Source organism: Petromyzon marinus, chromosome 9, assembly GCF_048934315.1.
Source record: "Petromyzon marinus isolate PM22_M1 ecotype Great Lakes invasive population chromosome 9, UKy_Petmar_22M1.pri1.0, whole genome shotgun sequence".
Classification (NCBI taxonomy): domain Eukaryota; kingdom Metazoa; phylum Chordata; class Hyperoartia; order Petromyzontiformes; family Petromyzontidae; genus Petromyzon; species Petromyzon marinus.
This window is the reverse complement of record NC_133675.1, coordinates 11,508,545-11,528,031: the sequence shown is the minus strand read 5'-3', so window position 1 is coordinate 11,528,031 and position 19,487 is coordinate 11,508,545. Positions and strand designations below refer to the sequence as shown.

General features: G+C 42.6%; 1 protein-coding gene across 4 annotated transcripts in view; it reads left to right on the top strand.

The window, feature by feature from the left end:
- The window catches only part of EIF2AK3 (eukaryotic translation initiation factor 2 alpha kinase 3), a 35,151-nt gene that overhangs the window by 4,790 nt on the left and 10,874 nt on the right, over nucleotides 1-19,487 (top strand). For 3 of the 4 annotated variants that reach the window (XM_032950482.2, XM_076065904.1, XM_032950481.2), the window contains 10 exons: nucleotides 2,609-2,738; nucleotides 12,879-13,070; nucleotides 13,694-13,827; nucleotides 14,855-15,053; nucleotides 15,516-15,699; nucleotides 16,125-16,271; nucleotides 16,943-17,071; nucleotides 17,471-17,509; nucleotides 17,863-18,125; nucleotides 19,121-19,233. In XM_032950482.2, coding sequence (XP_032806373.1) covers nucleotides 2,609-2,738; nucleotides 12,879-13,070; nucleotides 13,694-13,827; nucleotides 14,855-15,053; nucleotides 15,516-15,699; nucleotides 16,125-16,271; nucleotides 16,943-17,071; nucleotides 17,471-17,509; nucleotides 17,863-18,125; nucleotides 19,121-19,233 — 1,530 coding nt within the window. The remainder of the gene's footprint in view (nucleotides 1-2,608; nucleotides 2,739-12,878; nucleotides 13,071-13,693; nucleotides 13,828-14,854; nucleotides 15,054-15,515; nucleotides 15,700-16,124; nucleotides 16,272-16,942; nucleotides 17,072-17,470; nucleotides 17,510-17,862; nucleotides 18,126-19,120; nucleotides 19,234-19,487) is intronic. The other variant, XM_032950483.2, reaches the window with a different exon arrangement.

The window sequence follows — 19,487 nt, the reverse complement described above, 5'->3', positions numbered from 1 at the left end:
GATAGCGGAACCAGGCTTGAACCTCCCCTTCACCAACCCTCACTGACCAGCATGATGAAGTATCGTCACACAGCCCCCATTATCGACACAGCATGGGGAGACTTTTGTTCAGGAGTGGTTGACAAAGGGCCGAAGTTTTTTGTATTGTCTACTGTCAGTTATACCCAGAGATGTGTTTTGGCTCAAGTTCCTTTCCTTCCAATTCGTATGTCAGTAAAAACTTTTTTCTACATGCTGCATTTCAGCAATTTTGATTATGATATGCCTTGAACCCCAAGCGTTCATTTTTGTAAAAAAAAAATCCTGGCAGTATTTCACAATTTGTTCGTAGTTTTAAACAACTGGCTTATGCGTTGGTTGACTCCCGCGCTGTTGAAGAGTACAGTGTCAACATGCGTCACTGTTTGCGTGGCTCCTGTAAGAAAGGGGGACGTGTATCGCTTCAGGGTTAAGAAGCGTGACTTCATTGTGTCACGTCTCAAACGTGTTCTAGAATGAAACCTTAAATACAATGGACTCTGGAAAGAAGAAAACAACTTCAAGTGAAAGAATATTGCATCAGATGAACTACATGCTGAGCATATTCTTTGGCTCTCGGTAAAATCATGTAGATAGGTTCAAACTAATAAAATAAAATAAACAAAAACTACGACGTTTCGATCACAACACAAGCGATCGGTCTTTTTTCCTCCTGATGACGATTGCTTGTGTTGTGATCGAAACGTCGTAGTTTTTTTTATTAGTTTGAACCTATCTACGTGACTTTACCGAAAGACCCAAAGAATATGAATTCCTGCAGTCACGAAAGCTTTAAGTCAAGATTTTACATTCTGAGCAGCTTTGATAACAAAACTAAATTCAATCTAAAGAGATGTTTGCTGAAGATCAGGTGTCTAAAATGTGTCTGCTTCTTATACAGAAATTCAAATGGTCAAAAAATAACACGGCATTACTGCCGATTGAATGTTTCGCTGTACAATTTTGTAGTTGCCATAAATTGGCTTTCCTTTTTTTACATGTAGAATAATTGCATCTTTCGTGGGTCCAAACTATGGATCAATTATCCCATCTGTTTTATTTACTTACAAGATGTTTGTAAAGAGAGATTGAAAGAAGGGGCACCTGTGGTGTTATCCACTTGCCCTTTCATTCATGTCATATTCTGCTGATATTGTGTATTTCCAATAAGGCATTTTCTTTCACCTGATGACTTGACTACAATAATTTGGATTTGACTTTTGTCTGACTAACCTTGTCCAATATAACTGACAATATCATCAGCCACAATCAATCCACTGTTAGATGAAAACCTTTTCTATGCTATAGCCATCTCTCACAGTCATGTGATCTATTCCATGGGTGAACCTATCATGTACACACATCTCATATTCCTACTGCTGTAGACTTATTCAAATACATCTGGCTATCATTTGCCTCAAAAGTCGAGAAACAACAGTTGTTACTCGGATAAGCAATACACCAACAAGCTCTATGAAAAAAAAATCTGCTTTGCAATGCAATGTGCTTACAAATTGAAATGGTGCATGTTGGAAAACTATAGTCACACTCAATACTGATTTTATTGAAATAAGTTTGTCATTCCGCTTATAACACGAGAACCTAAAGTTCCTGTGTTGGCAGCCTTGAGGCAAGCAAAAAATGTCCCCTTTCCAGCATGCAGTATATATATTTTCGGAGAAAATGTGACCCGCAATTATTTTAACAGAAATAAATAACAACTGTACAACTACAACCTCAATTCCATCTGCAAGTCGCAAAGCAATATACAGCACGATGCATGTAGAAGATACTCGACTAAAATTATAGGGATACATCTTATTTCAAATCCTCTTTGTCTGCCACCAATCTCAATATACCTATTTAATATTTTACAACGCTCGTCCTCTCTAGGATATGGAGCCATCCATCCATTGCCTTCACAATATTCAATCACCAATTGAGAAGAAAGTAAGAGGGTCCTTGTAAATCAGTGGGGTGTCTAGATATGTGATGTCTTGCGTGACTTCACAGATTGTGCAACAGTGCATGTTTGAATGAGATGAAGAGAGTGAGTGGGGCTTGCGTGCCACTCATCCATCATCCATTTTATTCCAGGGAATAATTGACAACTATAGGCACGGCTGTGGCAGTGAGAGGGCCAAATGCGCCAGCGAGGCTAGTGTAACAATACGATTGTTTTACTGCTGTTGGACACGCAAAAGCATTTTGCCTCTGCATGTCTTTACATGCAAACATTAAAACTCGAAACCTCCTTGTGAGAAGTTTGCTGAAGTTAAGGCATGTACACGAACAGACATTTTAACCATTTGGTCAATCCACAGCCGGATGAGGGCTTTCCCACATCATGCGGGTGATGTTTTTTTTTTCAACACTTAACTACGCTTATCAGTGTAGGTTAGGGATGGCGTGGAGAATAGATGTGGGGACATAGAAGTATAGTACAAGAGTGGACTTTTCCACAGTGCCCTGTTGCTGCCTGCAATCTCGCCCGGCACCAACACGTGTAAATAAAAGCAGCAAAAAGTTCTGTGCTCCTCGACACGGCGATGGCGACGGCGGTTCACCTGTATGCTGTGGGGCTTCGCAGCTCGTTGGTGATCATCAGCACACTGGACGGGCAGCTGACGGCCCTGGATGCGGAGAGTGGCGGTGCGCTGCGCTGGCGTCTCGATGCCGGTGCCGGCTCCTTGCTCGCATCGAGCATCAGCACCAACCAGGTGAGAGTGCGAGCCCTGTGCCGCGTGTTGATGAGACCGCGTACGCTCTTAATTGTACACGGCCTTTTCGTTTGTCCGCTGCTGGATTAGGGGCTCTCCACGTAAACGTGCGTTTAGATTATGTAGATTATTTGGCTGCTATAGATGTCCACGTGATAAGCCACTTTATTGAGATATTATTTGTGACCAGGTCGCTTCTGAAACAGAAGCTAATAGCTCAATGGGTTTTACCTGGTAAAATATTTTTTTTTGTGATTTGCTTACCTTTCCTATACGTTGCACCCCGATCGTGTTTTTGTATAGTTGTAACTTTCTGACCCGCCTCTACTGGACATCTGTGTAAAAGAGCTTTATAGCTCAGCGGATTCCTCCAGTGTAAATACAGATTCTGGTTCTGGCTCGCTCAGGTTATTTGTCCATACTTCATATTTGGGGGAACACGACAGTTGGGAGCATGGTTGAGCACAACAATAGATTTTTCTGCACTGCCTTCTACTGGCAGCGTAGATTCGGAACAATCTATGACTCTTATTTTGTGCACATTCCAAGCTTTTGAGATTGGTTGATATCGGGCACATTGTTTGGTCATAACCTATAGCTTATATATTTACAATATATTGCAGCTCACTTTGGATTCATGGACATTCAAAATATAGTTTGAGCTCAAAGTGCTGTAAAAACGGCACATACCGAGGCATCGATTGTTTCATCAACAGAAAATGATTATTATGCTCAGGACACACTCATAATGGATAAGTTACGATTTATGCAAATGATATGCTCAGGTTACATTTAGGCGAATGTAGCAAACAAAATTGTACAAATGAGATGGCTAAAACAATAAAACAGGTTTATGAGATGGGATAAACTAGATTAAAGGAGTTGATTATTGAATCTAATTGCAACTCCAAATCGTCTAAAACTAACAGTGAACAAGAGGTTTATATTCTTGGTTCTTTATTATTTTATTGTCTCCCTTCTACGTGACTTTACCGAAAGAACCAAGAATATGAATCCCTGAAGTCACGAAAGCTTTAAATCAAAATTTAAGAGGTTTATACTAATATTTGTTTTATAGTTAAACGTGTTAAATACATTCAATGAGTCATAAGGGAGAAGGTAAATATTTTGTATGTTGGGAAGTTATGCAGGTGCTCGGGTGGAATACAAACTGTATTTAATATATCGGATTAGTTTCAAGGTAGAGATAAGCCATTTCTAAGCAGATAAGAGTACAGTGAGAGAAAAAGTATTTGATCCCCTGCTGATTTTGTACGTTTGCCCACTGACAAAGAGATGATCAGTCTATACTTTTAATGGTAGGTTTATTTTAACAGTGAGAGACAGAATATTCATAATAAAGGTTTTTGGGTTAGATCGCGTTTATTTATAAATGTGTCGTAACCCTCCACCACCCGACACGGCCAATCAGCAAAAAAAGTGTCAACGTGACACTTTTTTTGCTGATTGGCCGTGTCGGGTGGTGGAGGGTTACGACACATTTATAAATAAACGCGATCTAACCCAAAAACCTTTATTATGAATAATATTGGTCGCGAAAGCCTACGTGTTAAAGAGACAGAATAACAAGAAAATCCAGAAAAACGCATTTTAATGAGGGAAATAAGTATTTGACCCCTCTGCAAAAACATGACTTAGTACTTGGTGGCAAACCCCTTGTTGGCAATCACAAGAGGTCAGACGTTTCTTGTAGTTGGCCACCAGGTTTGCACACATCTCAGGAGGGATTTTGTCCCACTCCTCTTTGCAGATCTCCAAGTCATTAAGGTTTCGAGGCTGACGTTTGGCAACTTGAACCTTCAGCTCCCTCCACAGATTTTCTATGGGATTAAGGTCTGGAGATTGGCTAGGCCACTCCAGGACCTTAATGTGCTTTTTCTTGAGCCACTCCTTTGTTGCCTTGGCCGTGTGTTTTGGGTCATTGTCATGCTGGAATACCCATCCACGACCCATTTTCAATGCCCTGGCTGAGGGAAGGAGGTTCTCACCCAAGATTTGACGGTACATGGCCCTGTCCATCGTCCCTTTGATGCGGTGAAGTTGTCCTTTCCCCTTAGCAGAAAAACACCCCCAAAGCATAATGTTTCCACCTCCATGTTTGACGGTGGGGATGGTGTTCTTGAGGTCATAGGCAGCATTCCTCCTTCTCCAAACACGGCGAGTTGAGTTGATGCCAAAGAGCTCCATTTTGGTCTCATCTGACCACAAAACTTTCACCCAGTTGTCCTCTGAATCATTCAGATGTTCATTGGCAAACTTCAGACGGGCATGTATATGTGCTTTCTTGAGCAGGGGGACCTTGTGGGCGCTGCAGGATTTCAGTCCTTCACGGCGTAGTGTGTTACCAATTGTTTTCTTGGTGACTATGGTCCCAGCTGCCTTGAGATGATTGACAAGATCCTCCCGTGTAGTTCTGGGCTGATTCCTCACCGTTCTCATGATCATTGCAACTCCACGAGGTGAGATCTTGCATGGAGCCCCAGGCCGAGGGAGATTGACACTTCTTTTGTGTTTCTTCCATTTGCGAATTATCGCACCAACTGCTGTCACCTCCTCACCAAGCTGCTTGGCAATGGTCTTGTAGCCCATTCCAGCCTTGTGTAGGTCTACAATCTTGTCCCTGACATCCTTGGAGAGCTCTTTGGTCTTGGCCATGGTGGAGAGTTTGGAACCTGATTGATTGATTGCTTATGTGGATAGGTGTCTTTTATACAGGTAACAAGCTGAGATTAGGAGCACTCCCTTTAAGAGTGTGCTCCTAATCTCAGCTCGTTACCTGTATAAAAGACACCTGGGAGCCAGAAATCTTTCTGATTGAGAGGGGGTCAAATACTTATTTCCCTCATAAAAATGCAAATCAATTTATAACATTTTTGACATGCGTTTTTTTGTTGTTATTCTGTCTCTCACTGTTAAAATAAACCTACCATTAAAATTATAGACTGATCATTTCTTTGTCAGTGGGCAAACGTACAAAATCAGCAGGGGATCAAATACTTCGTAACAGCTTGGCTTCTTTTTGAGCAATGAGTCACCGGTACCTATGCATGGCCTTGCCAACCAGCTAAATGGTTGATGTACTTGCTGGTAAGGCAAGTAATATTGCTTGGCATAAACTCATTTGCTTTGTCATGTGGGTCAAACATCATTCGTTGCTTTTTACACCAGTCGGTTATTGTCTATATATTATATTTACACCAGTAGGTTATTGTTATTGCGTCTATCCCACATCCATTGTGACAATGATTCACTTCAATATTTACTCAGATAAGCAGACCCGTTTTGAGGTTGGAGCTTTTTCTGTGACTTTAATTGTATAATCATGCCCAGCCTTTTTGTCAATCCACGACTGGATGAGGTATTCCCTCCCCCATCGTGCAAGTTGTGGGGAGTTATTTGACCAAACTTCACCACACTGGCCAGTGCGGGTTCGTGAAGGTGGTGACTTTGGAGCACAGAAATAAGGAACAACAATACATTCTGGTGCACTATTAGGTAGCCACTGAAGCGGAGCTATGCACTCTAAATCTAAATTGAACACTCATTTCTTTAGAACTTATTTTAGTGTTTAGTTTGTTGTCGTTCACCCACACATCCAATTAGCACGGTTGGTGATGTAACGTTGAGAAAGAAGTTCAACAAGTTCAAGTTCCCGTTGCTGCCCATAATTTAGTCCCACATTGTAATAATTTATATTGGTATAGATGCCAAGATCTCATGGGATCGGGCACACTGATGGGGTTAAAAACTTTAGGCAGAAGCAGCCACACTATCGCAAGGTGTATATTCATTTACGCATTCGAATGAATGCCCAAGTATAAGAGGACACGTTCAAAGTAAATGAAATTTTGCCTGCGTCTGCACTAGACTGTGGCCCATGTTAAGAGCCGTCTCACAAACACTCAACAAGAGTGGAAAAAAACTTCCAATGGTGCCACGGTTTCAAGACAAGACACACCACCTCGAGTGGGCAATACAACAGCAACCAGTGTTCCATGCTTGGGCTCAAAACGCCATGCATGACCTTGAGGCATTATATAATTTGGCACCGGGTGCTGTAAATCGGATTAATCATCTCCAGTGTTGCTTTCGAAAAATAAGCAAATTATCCACCAGTGTATCAAGTTAGCACTTGCAATCAGAAAAAACTAAACTATTCTTCAAGTCTACCCAATGTAAAGATATTCAACATTGAGCACAACTGTGTGTGTTTGTCTTTCTTATATTTGTTACTGTTAACACGAAACACCAGACTACACATCTTTTTGGGTATGTATTCAGTATGCTTGTACGTGGTATAACAGTGAACTTAAAATGTGTATCGTGACTACTGTAATTTATTACTTTTATTGGCAGCTTGAACATTCAACATATAACAGATAAAAATCAAGTTCGAGAAATACACGATTTATTTGATATATTCTGTATTTTGGGTTTATTTAGTGAATATAAATGTTGGTAAATCAGAGAAAGCATATCGATTTTTATTGTTTTGCCCAATATTTTGAAAATATAAAGGGAATCGTGCACATTTTAACTTCACAGGTTACAACCTTTCCTATCACGTAACCTCCATTGTGGTTAAATAGTTCAACACTCGTCGCAGCTGTGTTTTGGGCATGTAATTGTGAAACGGTTAATATCTTTAAATGTCTTTTTTTCTGTTATAAGAGTACGTAAATGGAATCAAGCATGTACAAATTGTTTACCTATAATTTGTGTAAATGGTATGCATTTGAAATGATAATGTTAACTCTAGGATAATACAATAAATAACAGAATACAATCCAGATGGACGAAGCAAGACAATATAAACGTGATTGTAAAATATGTCCAATTCAGCTGCATTCTGAATGATAATTTGTCTCATCGCCGATAGATTATGGCACAATCCTACGACAGTACAGTCCACTGTGCCTTTATTTTCACTCGGGGAGTGGTGGCACAATAGTTTTCACATTGCGCTATGAACCCACCAACCCTTGTTTGATTTCTGGCCATGGCTAATATCCAAGGTGAGTGACAGCTGAATGGGTCCTGGCTCCCCGCTTCACAAACCGCACTGACCGGCGTGGTGAAATATTTTGATGAAACAACCCGCACAACCGATGTAGCATGGGGAGGCTTTCATCCAGTAGTGGATTCACAAATGGATGGAGGTCATGTTTCTTTTCTAATTTAATGCACACCAAGATGTTGGCTCCAGTGAATGTGACAGCAGCTGACAGGGCACCCTGCATGCCCTCTGTTGGCTTGTCGGTGTATAACAGCTTGGGTCTTAGAAAAGACAGCTTAGGGCCAGATTCACAACTCGACTAAACAGCTGAATCACACTGCCTTGGTAATTTTCCACATGATTGGTAATGGAGACATTGGGACCTTTTAGTCAGGAAAAAAACATTGAAAGCAACATGTGGATTGGGCCCTGAATGTGTGTTTTTTTTACTTTGCTGCAGTAGTTTGTTACTGTGTAAATTATGTATGAAGAATCATCAATGAGTCATAAGACTATTTTTCCGGAGAGTCCTGAGTGGAGATGCTTGGCAAGGATTGTTTGTGTTTGTGAGGAAAGAGCAGTACCCGGAGAAACATGCTGTGGATATTCACGTTTTACCATTGTTAGAGGTCATCAGTATGGCAGTGCCCGTTACCTCCTGCCTCAAGTTGTTCCTTGGCTATCAAAGAAAATTCCTTCCCCCGTGCACTGGGGAGACTCCATAGGAAGACGTATTCCGTTGTGCATCCGGATTGCTTATCAAATAAGATGACATCATGTCCAATCGATCAGAGTCCACATCATCTGTATGCAATATTCATTTCCCTCGTAATGTTAGAGAACACAAGCGCTATTGGTGATCTAGATGGCTCAGTACTGAAAATGTTATGTTTTTATTGTAGTTATTTTCTCATTAGAAACCATATTTAAGTGGTGCTGACGTGTTATGCTCTGTTCTGTTCACCTTATACCGAGGATGTCATGTCGATGACTCATTTGGCAAAACATGCCATTTTAAAGCACGTTGTTGCCTCCGGTTATTGATGAGTTCATTCAAGGGTGGTTCTGCTGAGCCAGAGAGAATGCATGGGGCTTTTATTTTGACATGGTGACGTTGTGCACAAGTCTGATTGCACAATCGTATAGACTGCCCTACCAATACGTTGTAAATAAAGTTAACCTTTCGTACCCTTGTTATAAAGGTTATGCATGTACACTTGTAGGGTAGTAGTTAACCTATTCACCTAAGTAAATTAACAAAAATAAGCAAAGAAATATTTATTTCATTATCCATGATGTAAGACAATCCATTTGGAGGCTAATTGCATTTTATGCTTTTGGAAAAAAAGTAGATCAGTCAAATACTTTCCAAGTGTCAAACATAAGATAACTTGCTAACTCACTGCATAATAGACATCTCATTCAACAGCAATTTTCAGTCAATCTCAAATGTAAGCATTCTCAACCATTGTAAAAAAAACATGGTTTTATCCACGACCTACATAGTAACGAATGAAATATTAAACACCCTCAATGGGGGGAGATGATGGGGGGGGGGGGGGTGGCGGCGGTAGACCGACCGACATCCCAATACCCATTTAGAAAAAAAATCGGTGGCGGCCACGGTTGATGAGCGATTCCGCCCGGCGGCGTGCGCCCGAGAAGGGTGATGTCATGCTCAGGGTGACATCACGTGCCAGTTCCCCCAGCAGGAGCAATGAGGTAATGCGTCCCCCTTTAGGCGATGACTCGCCCTCCGGTCCCCTACCTAATCCACTCCCAAGCTGTTTGTTGTGGCACCACGCCGCCACTCCCGCAGACTGCACCACCGCTTGTGTACAGGAAGAGGGCTGCCAATGAGTAGACACATTGCCCCCCCCCTCCTCCCCGGCAAGCCTTTGGTCTCCCCATTTTTTTTAAAAAAGAGATAATTATATTGCCGAGGTGCGGCGGACACCTCTAATGTAATGGTGCCTATGAATCAAGCCTTGTCGCCGCCGCCGTGAGTTAATTGAGCCGTCGGGGATGTGGCTCCCGAAAGTAAAAATGTGTTTGTTTATTTCTCTTAAGACATTTAAACCACCGGATTGTGTGCGCGTTTGGTTGCTTTAAGTGGGAAAAGCAGATGGGAGTTTGATCATCATTCCATTGGGAAATGTAAACATCCAAGTGCAGAATTGACACAGTGCCTTATTCGTTGCTTTGCTTTGTGCAGGACGTTTAAACCATGAAAAAGTGCTTTCACCCTTATGAACATTGAAGTTGTAGACTGTGAAGGTTTTTAACTACATCTTTGATTTGTATTTTATTCATTTAATTTCGTATTCTTTTATTTGTATTCTGTTATATATAGAATATAAATTTAATTGAGGCCATTCTATTTACAATACTATCATCTATGACGAATTCGATTAATTTATATTGCCTTAAATACTGCGTTGTAGAATTAAAAAAAAATAAAAAAATTTACATGCCACTTTCATCTCGGGTCTCCCTCGTAAATAGATTAATTGTTCTATTTGCTATTCTACTCGATGGTTGTAATCAAAGGAAGTGATGCAACCGATTGTAAAATAGTCTATTAAACAACATATTACTTGTGGTAGCTGGGCTTGTAATTTCATCTGAAAATGATCCTTTACAATAATAGTTCAGCATTATACGAATAAAACCATGTTGGTGAGACTCATTGAAGTTGAAACTGCATCAATATTGCCTTGCTTAAGCAAAATCCGTTTGAAAACATAACATGAAGGCCCTAATGTTCGATGGATTAAATGTTATTTTCTTCCAATAATTCCACAAAGATGAGCAAACAACCTACGTCCTTTTACTCTAATTTTATTTCTATATTGTTGATGATTCGATGAACTTTGACGATTCAGGGTCGCGATTTGATTCAAATATTTTTAAACATGTGACGATGTAGTGGCTACCGTTGGCTGCGGAGGTAACGTAGACTATTTGCAGCACGAATCGAACTACATTGATTCGTAAACACATTAGTTGATGCATATACCATATTAACAATCGATATTAATCTATAAATGCTTGCATTATTTTACAACCCTCCTAACAATGTTATAACTCGCAGACCTGGCAGTCCACGGCACACGGGGGAAAAAAAAACCCCAAAGTATTGCACCATCACGGTGTGCCCCAAATTATGGGTGGAATTATATTCTTCTGGAAGAGATCCAAAATTCCACGGCAAAAGGATCCCCGCCCCTCTGTATTACGGGAATTGTTGCGCAGTGGTGCCGCGACTTCTTAGGCTTTGCGTAATTATGAGAGCGGATTAGCAGAGTTCTACTGTTTACTTACCTGGTAACATCCTTTGGCTGACCCAGGGGTTAACATATGAAGGTAAGGCTATTATCCTGTGGTGTCTGAGTATATATCTCGACTGGGTGTTTGAGCTTAAACTCGTTTGAATTAAACACATTTTACGAAAATAATAATCATTAATGAACTTGGTCAATGCATCTTCAGCAGGACTCTACTGAAAATAAATTGAGACTCAAGCGATTGACGAATGATTATTACTATACTGGCCTTTTGCCCGTCCAAGGACGGGCGTATTGCAGTAAACCTGAAACTTGCAAGCGAAAATCAGACCGCGACGTGCTATATCCATTGCATCAATTCGTGTGCAATTTGTAAGGGCGCGGTGACACAGACCTATTTCATTTAAAGGTTATAATACCTTGTTCATCGTGACGTCCTTTTTACTTCTGTCTCTAGCGTTATGGAGATGGCTTGACGTGATGAGAGTTCTGCCTTTGTAGTGAGGGTTGTGAGTTGACGCCGAGGAGGGGGGAGGAGGCGCCTCGCCCCCCCACGTGGAGTGACGTCAGCCGCTAAGTATTATTAATGGCTGGGGGGGTGTCCATTTGGAGGACGTCAACTTATAATGATTATTAATGAGGTGGGCTGGTCGATGTGGAGTGACGTCACGCTCATTACACACTGACATTCTTGGGTAAATATAGTAGTAAAGTGGTGGTTCGTGCACTGCACTCTGAACTTAGGCGAGTTTGGTTTCTGGCCATGGCTAACATCAGTGGTGAGTGGAATCTGTACCGGTTCTGCTTCCCCATCTCATCCCCTTTGTCAATTTCCACTGACCAGTGTTGTGAAGTGTTGACTACGAATGACAGCATGAAAGAAGCCTTCATCTTGAGGTGGCTTGAAAAGGACAATTTTTTCAAATCAGAGTTAAAGCTCAATTATCTTTGGGTGTATTTATACAGCTTGCGGATTGAGCATAGTTGTGATAAAATTGTCTAACATTGCTCTGTCTTAATTATTAGGAGTTCCACTCATTGCCTACGTGGCTGCAAATACAGATAGTCCCCAAGTTACGATGGTCCGACTTACGATATTTCGACCTTACGATGGCGATAGCGATACGACAAAATTGTAAAATACTTTAAATTTCGCGCGTCAGGCAAACGCAGCAGCGTACGAGGTACGATACTGTACGTTGGGACGCTGCCGGGATGTACGCATCTCCCGCCTTGTCTGGTGATGCCTCACTCTCACCAGCGGTCGACGGAGTTAAGTTGTCTCGGTGTTAGCGCGTATATTTTTTTCTGTTTTTTGTTTCCTGAATAAACTTTCTATTAAATTGTAGTTCATATAGGTAGGCTAAGAATTTACCTTGTTTTTTACTTAACATTTTACTCTGCAATACAGTATTGTAATTAATAAATGCATACAGTATATAGTTCATACTGTACGGTACTATAAATTGCTCTGTTTTGCTAAATTATCACCATTCTTTAAGACTCCTGGGTAGGCTAGGCCATCTTCGACTTACGATATTTTTTCCTTACGATGGGGTCGTCGTAACGCATCTCCATCATAAGTAGAGGACTACCTGTATGTGGGTAAGTGAAGAAATGACTTGAAATACAGATGACACATTCTACATAGCGTAAACAAAAATTTACACGTGGTTTTCAATATCCGTCTTTGTTTCAACTGGGCCACCCCTATACCTCCATACACTACCATGGGGCATAGAGAATTAAGTCCCTCTTTACTGTGCTACGGGTGTTTCATCAGCATTGTCTGCCACTGTCTACCCCTACTATTCCCCCCCCCCGGTTCCACTGAAGGATTTCCGCAATGGGCAGCTCATCATCCCGTCGCTGGACGGTAGTTTGTTCCAGTGGGACGGCGACAGCATGAAGGCGCTGCCCTTCACCGTGGAGTCTCTGCTCGACTCGTCATCCCGTCTCGGTGACGATGTCGTGCTCATGGGCGGCAAGGCCATCAGCACCTACGGCATCCTGGCTGACACGGGCAAGGTACAGGGGGGCGGCTGCTGCTGTGTCCATTTCTCCTTGGCATCCTCGTGCAACCGCCTGGCATGAGTGAGCACGCGGATGCATTTGTGTGGTTGCGTGTGGAAAGTCGTACCTGAACCAGTACTGGGTCTGCCTTAGGTGGACTCAACCTCAAATGCGTAGAGTACCTGGTACACTATGTAAACATCATCACTGGGGAGACATTGGTGGCCTTACGTGGTAATAATGATCGCCTCCACCAATTTGTGTGCCATGGCGGTCTTCGTAGGTGCTCGCTAACAGAACTTGCCCCAACAGTCGCTTATGTTTATCTACATATTTTGAATTGTATTTTCTATCCCGCATTGTATTTGAAGATTTTCTTGTTATCTCAAATACACCTTCATTCTGGCATCTGGAAATGCACTTTGCGGGAGGTGCAATATAAGTAATAGATTATCATAATAATGATGACGGTAAACAGTCTGAAAGGCTTCACGTGGGACATTTGTCTTTGTGTCGTGCCATAGGGTGCGTTACACAATATGTTTCTTCCAAAAACGACGTAGTGCGTGCTGCTCCTGTGTGCGTTTTGGTACAGTTGTTTACGCGAATGCTTGGCCGTGTTGCACACCGTGCTGTAGTTGAAGTACAGCTGCACGTCGGCCGGCTGCCGCCCGTGGAAGGAGGACGATCAGGTGGATGCGGACGACCTCGTGTTGGTGCAGCGCGTGCAGAAGACTGTGCGTGCCGTCGCCCCACGCAGTGGCGCCGAGAAGTACGTTGCAACATACGAATAAAAACAACGGAGCTCTTATCGCTTGGCATTATTGCCTTTAGGCTGGGCATCACCGGGCTGTCTGACACAAGTTCTAAGCGTTATTAATGAGGGTAAAAAAGTATTTAAAATCATGGTCAGGTGCAATATAATTCTGTTGACAGTGAGATGACTAGACTTTCAATAGGGATGTAGCTTTTTGAGAACTAATAGCTTTAGTAATGTAGGTGGGTTCCTAGGTTGCGTGTCCCAGACTGACCGATACAAGTTTGAAGCTTCCTGAAGGAGACATTGAAAGAAAAAAATCATGGTTCTGTTTCACCTTCCTGCTGACGATAACATCACTAGTGCCATCGGAACTTTTTCCCACCAATGAAGCCTCAAACTTATGCCAAACAACCTGGGATGCACAGCTACTTCTCCTCTCTATGTAAGAATGAATTGGTCCTTGGCTTGCGTCTTTCATTAGGCTCTTGTCGTGGTACACAGTGGAGATGAGAGCACAATAAACTTGATTTTTAAAAAGACATCACAATGAATAAAAAAAATCTAAATGATGAATGGACGAAAGTTTGGTTTAAGCTTTAAAATTTTGGTGCATTCCTCGCAGCATTATTCTCAAATATTTAAAATTATTTTTAAACCTAAATTTACTGCAGGAAATTATTAAACAAATACGAAGTCCAACCAGAAAAAAGTACAATTGTAACTATGCAAGTAATGAATGGGACATTGTGAGTAATGTCCCATTAATTACTTGCTATTTTGTTGTAGCATTGTTCGACTTAACGAACCTGTACTCACCATAGTGAAGTATAGTTTAAAGGCCCCCACAACTGACAGTGTGGTGATGCGTCATCTTACAGTGGATTGACAGAGGACTTTACATTCACTTTATTTACTTAGATATTTGACGTATAGCTGTCAAGTGAGTAGATCCAGGCTCGCTTTCGGCACCTTTAATGAAAGGAAAAAGTCCACGTCTGAAGTCAATGAATGAACGTGGCATTTCTGTCATCTCTTCCAGGTGGAATTTCAGCGTGGGACAGTACGACATCATGTTCTACCGTGGCAACGAGGGGAACTTCCAGAAGGAGGAGGACAAGAGCCCTGACCCAGAGAAGCTGCTGCAGACCATGGACGTGGCCCTCAAGGTGTCTGTGCCGGATGGCAAGGTGCTGGCCTTCCGCAAGGCGGGTGCCCGCGAGGTGGTCTGGGAGCACAAGGTAACGGCGCCACTGCCATGGCACCAATCACTCGGCATTGTGAATATCGACTTTCACTCGAGCGCACGGTGGCAGCATTGTGCTGCGCGTGCTTGTAACTAAAAAAAGAATACCAGTTGGCTTCCTCCTGGTTCTGCCACTCCTCGTCTTGGAGTTTCTGGCCTTAACATGCTACCATTAAAGGTGCCTTCTGGCTTTGTGCGCTGTTGCAACATTTGGCGTGTGTGTGTGTATATACTGTTTATCTGCTTATTGTCGTCACTGCTTATGACTTCACACTTGTTTACATTTCGAATATAGGTATGAAGCTATAATACAAATAAAACCATACTGCAGTAATACCTTACGGATATTGTGACGTGACTACTCGAATTATGTCACAGTCCCATGTGGTGTTGACGTTTTGTTGACGAATGCGGGCCAGTAGCTTTGTTTTTTTTCCCACTGTGGTACCTTTTGCAGTTTTCAAGTCCCGTGGCGGCAGCGTGGCTTCTTAAAGATGGCCAGGTGCTGCCCGTCAGTCTTTTCGACCGTGAGGTGGTGCCGGCTCTGGAGCCTGACGAGCGTGAGGAGGACGAGGAGGATGATGAGGAAGAGGACATGGTGGAGGCAGCACGTGGCGTGGCCGAACCCAGCGTCTACCTTGGTATGACACACGGTGATGATGCAGCCCTTTTGCATCCTCCTGCACTCACCGGGTCAGAATTCGTGCTTACAAGTTTGTTTTGCCGTACAACAGGCATTACAAGGATGCTGCCATGGTTAAAACACTATACTTGGAATCCAGAGGTTACTGGTTTGATTGTATATCCTGGCTCAGCATTTTCAAATAATGGCCAAGTTTTTTTTGTATCTCTCCGCTCCTGTCCACCCAGCAGCAAAATGGTTCACCACAATTAGTCGGTTGGTGGGTCGCGTGTGGGTATGCCCACCCCTTCCAAGACATCTGGTCAGCATGGAAGAGTAGGCCAAATATACTCTGTAGGGGCTCTCTCGACCTCTCTCTAGTGGTGGCCCTTTTCCGGAAATGACTTGAGTGGAGTTGCAAGGCTGCACTTTTCCCTTTTGCAGGCATGTACAGGGGACAGATGTACATCCAGTCTTCACTGACCATGGCACAGAAGATAGCACAGGTGGCCCAGAAGCACGCATGGGACGGAGACCGCAACTCCAACGCTGTCATCTCTGTGCCTAGGGTCAAGTGGAAACCAATGCTGGGTGAGTGGTGAGGAGTCAAGCCCAGCCATCAGAATAAAAAAACACCTTTCCTGAGAACTCCAAATTGCATATATTGTAAGCTAATGTTGAGTGAGTGAGTAGAAGGGATAGGATTTTATAGTTTGAACTATTTGGATATTTCTACCAGAAGGCATATTTGACTGTTTTCGGTGGCCAGATTATCCAGCTGCTGCCCTTATTTTACTTGATTCATTCTGATTTATATTGGGAGAATGTACAAGGTTTCCTAGGTGTCACTAATTTCCAAGCACCAACCTAATTTATGCAACTGCAAATTGTGCACAGCTGAAAGTAAACACTGGAAAAAAAATGCATAAGAAATGTATAAATGCGCAATGCCATCTGTGTTATATGAGTGTAGTATATTATGTGGAATTATAAATGGTATTGGCAAATTAATCTTCCTGTTTTTTTTCCCACTCATGTAGGGGGTGTGCCTTTGCTGCTTGTCTTTCCTTTGCATTTATCGTACGTTCTCAAGGATCATGAATCACTAAAACCTCCTTTTGCAACTCAGCTTGGAATCAATATTGTGAAATAAATATTTGTTGGATAAAAAAAAAACTGCATTCGTTTGATTGGTCTGTAAATACATTTAAGCCGCTGGCTTTCTTGTGCTGCTCTGGTGTTGTGGTTTGTGTAACCCGCAGCCACGGCCCCGTCCCTGACCCCCGCCAACGTGCCTTTTAACGAGCTGGAGCGACGCATGAACGGGGGCGTTGCCGACCCGAGTGGCGAGTCGGCAGCTGGTGCCCTCTCAGTCATCACCTCGTCCAATAGTGAGCCGCGAATGCCCTGCTCACTTCACCCCCCTTTCACCATTGTGTATGTACGTTGGACTTCTTTCGCACTGTACGTAGCCAACCGTGCTAATCTGAAGGTGCGGGGGAAAGCCCGATGGTTCTCTTCACCGCTTTATCTGCACACGCCAGCAACATCATTTGGTTGGTCCTTTAAGCGGTTGGAAAAAAAGTCCCATTTGAATGTGTGACTTTGTGAGCTGTAAATTCGTCCCATTTGAAAAGCTAACGATGATGCTGTTACAGGGGCCTGCAAGCTTGCTTACCTTTCTTCCATTGCTTTACTTCGTGTCTGTGCTCAATTACAGGAAGGCTTTTCCAACTTTTCAGTGCCTCTGTAAATATTTTCTTCATGTTCTACCTTTCTCTCTTTACTAGGGGGCGCTGTGGGATTGCGTTTAGTTTTCACCACTGGATGTGAGTCTGCTCTACCACTCAAATATATACTCTTGTGCATTAACAGTAATGTGTACACACTTTTATATAATAAGTTTGATATTTGTTGCACCAAAAATAATCCCACAAAACATTGACAATGTGTTTGGCCTAGTAAAAATAAAAAAAACACTTCTATGTTACGAAAGTTCTGTGATAATATACGAAATAAAACTACAGACTTGTTGATTTTACCGTTTCACCATTGACGACCACATCTTTACGGCGCTCTTTTTTGCCGTCGAAAATGTCACCGCATTTCTCACCAACAAAAGAAAGCGTCCGTTGCCTCTCAGCACCCATCATCATATCTCTTAATTTTTTTGCTTGTGCAGATGACGGCTTCTACTTCCTGCACACTTACGAGGCCATGGACCAGGGAGCGGCAGCGGGACTGGTGGCTGACGGTCCCGACCCTGTGCCGGGCCGCGGTGTGCTGCGTCCGCCGCCCGCCCTCATCGACTTCGAGGTGAAGCCGGAGCCGCCCGAGGCGTCGCTCCGTTCCATGGAGGTCCTCGCCTCGTTGGTGCTCACCGTCGTGCTGGCTACCTGCGTCATTATCGTTTACTTCCGGAATTCGCTTTCCACTATCAGACGGGTACGTTTGCTCGCTCGCTCACGTGTGCACACGCAGTCACCAAAGTGGCTTCTACATTGGAAGGGGAGTTAATGCTCTTCGGTGTGTTGTATCCGTGCGTTTGTTCGGCGTGATGTTCAATGTTTTGCTGCATGCGCTTGGAGAGAATTTTAGACATAGCACTTAACAACGGGTGGTATAACCTGAAACATTTTGGTGAGCTATACAGCACAACTGTGAAAACCTACAAAGTACGTTCGGTTTGTTAAAAAAAAGCATGTGCTCCGTACCGCGATCATGGTGGGGCACTTAAGTGCCATTGCAAGAAGATGCAATTCTGAAATAGCAAATAGATGTTATCTTATAGATACATTCCTAGGCATTGTACCTGGAGCTGTCGCACACTGAAATTTCATTAATAGGGAAAAGGCACTTGAAGTTTTGATCAGGGGCACTACTGTACCTCTTAAGTGACATCTGACAGATACAGTTTTATATTTCAATGCAGTAATCTTAATATAATGCTATAATATAATACCTAACCATAATTTGAAATCCTTTTTCTTCAATAACATAGCTTGACGTTCTTATCTCGCAGTCCATCATGCAAAGCCCAAATAAATATCTACAAGATAAGAGCTATATGTTGCGGTGTCATCTTCCTTTTAGGAACTTGTGATAATAGTATTGCGTGTAGCCTCAGCAGTGTTTTGGGAGGAGTTAGAAGGGTCTTAAGGGAATACATTTATTTAAATTTTTGTCGCTTTAAATTGTCCCAAAATAGTTGTTTTTTATTGTAATGTCTTATGTGCAAAGTTGAGTATTCATATCTGGTACGTACATTAGTTATTTAGTTCCTAGAGGAGCAACGTTTCCTGTCTTAATTGAAAAGATGCTCATGAAACCAATACATTAGCTACTTGAACATTTACATACATATCTGTTTTAAAAAGTTCAATTGGACGCAGCAGTTATGTAGGTATGACTGCCCCTGGGGTTCCCTGTGCGCGCTGCAGAAACGTCAGTCGTCGGAGAGCGAGGCGCAGACCGACAGCGTGTGTGACATCCTGACAAAGCAGCCAAACCACCCAGCCCAAGCGGAAGACAATCTTACCACCTACGTCAGCAGGTATTTTGAGCTGGTTCCTTGCATACACTTGGCAGTTAATTTCTGTAAACCAAGACGTGTTTAAACGTAACTAACATCTCTCCACAGCTCGGGTACGTTACTGGAATACGTGCAACGGTTTTTCGGGGTTTGTGTGATGCAGATTTAAAGGAATAGTGTGAGTCTCTGTGTACGGTATAATTTCCTTAACTTTTGGATGCTTCCTCAACATAACTTGAAAGTTCTCAACAATATTTGCAAAAGATTTACAATCG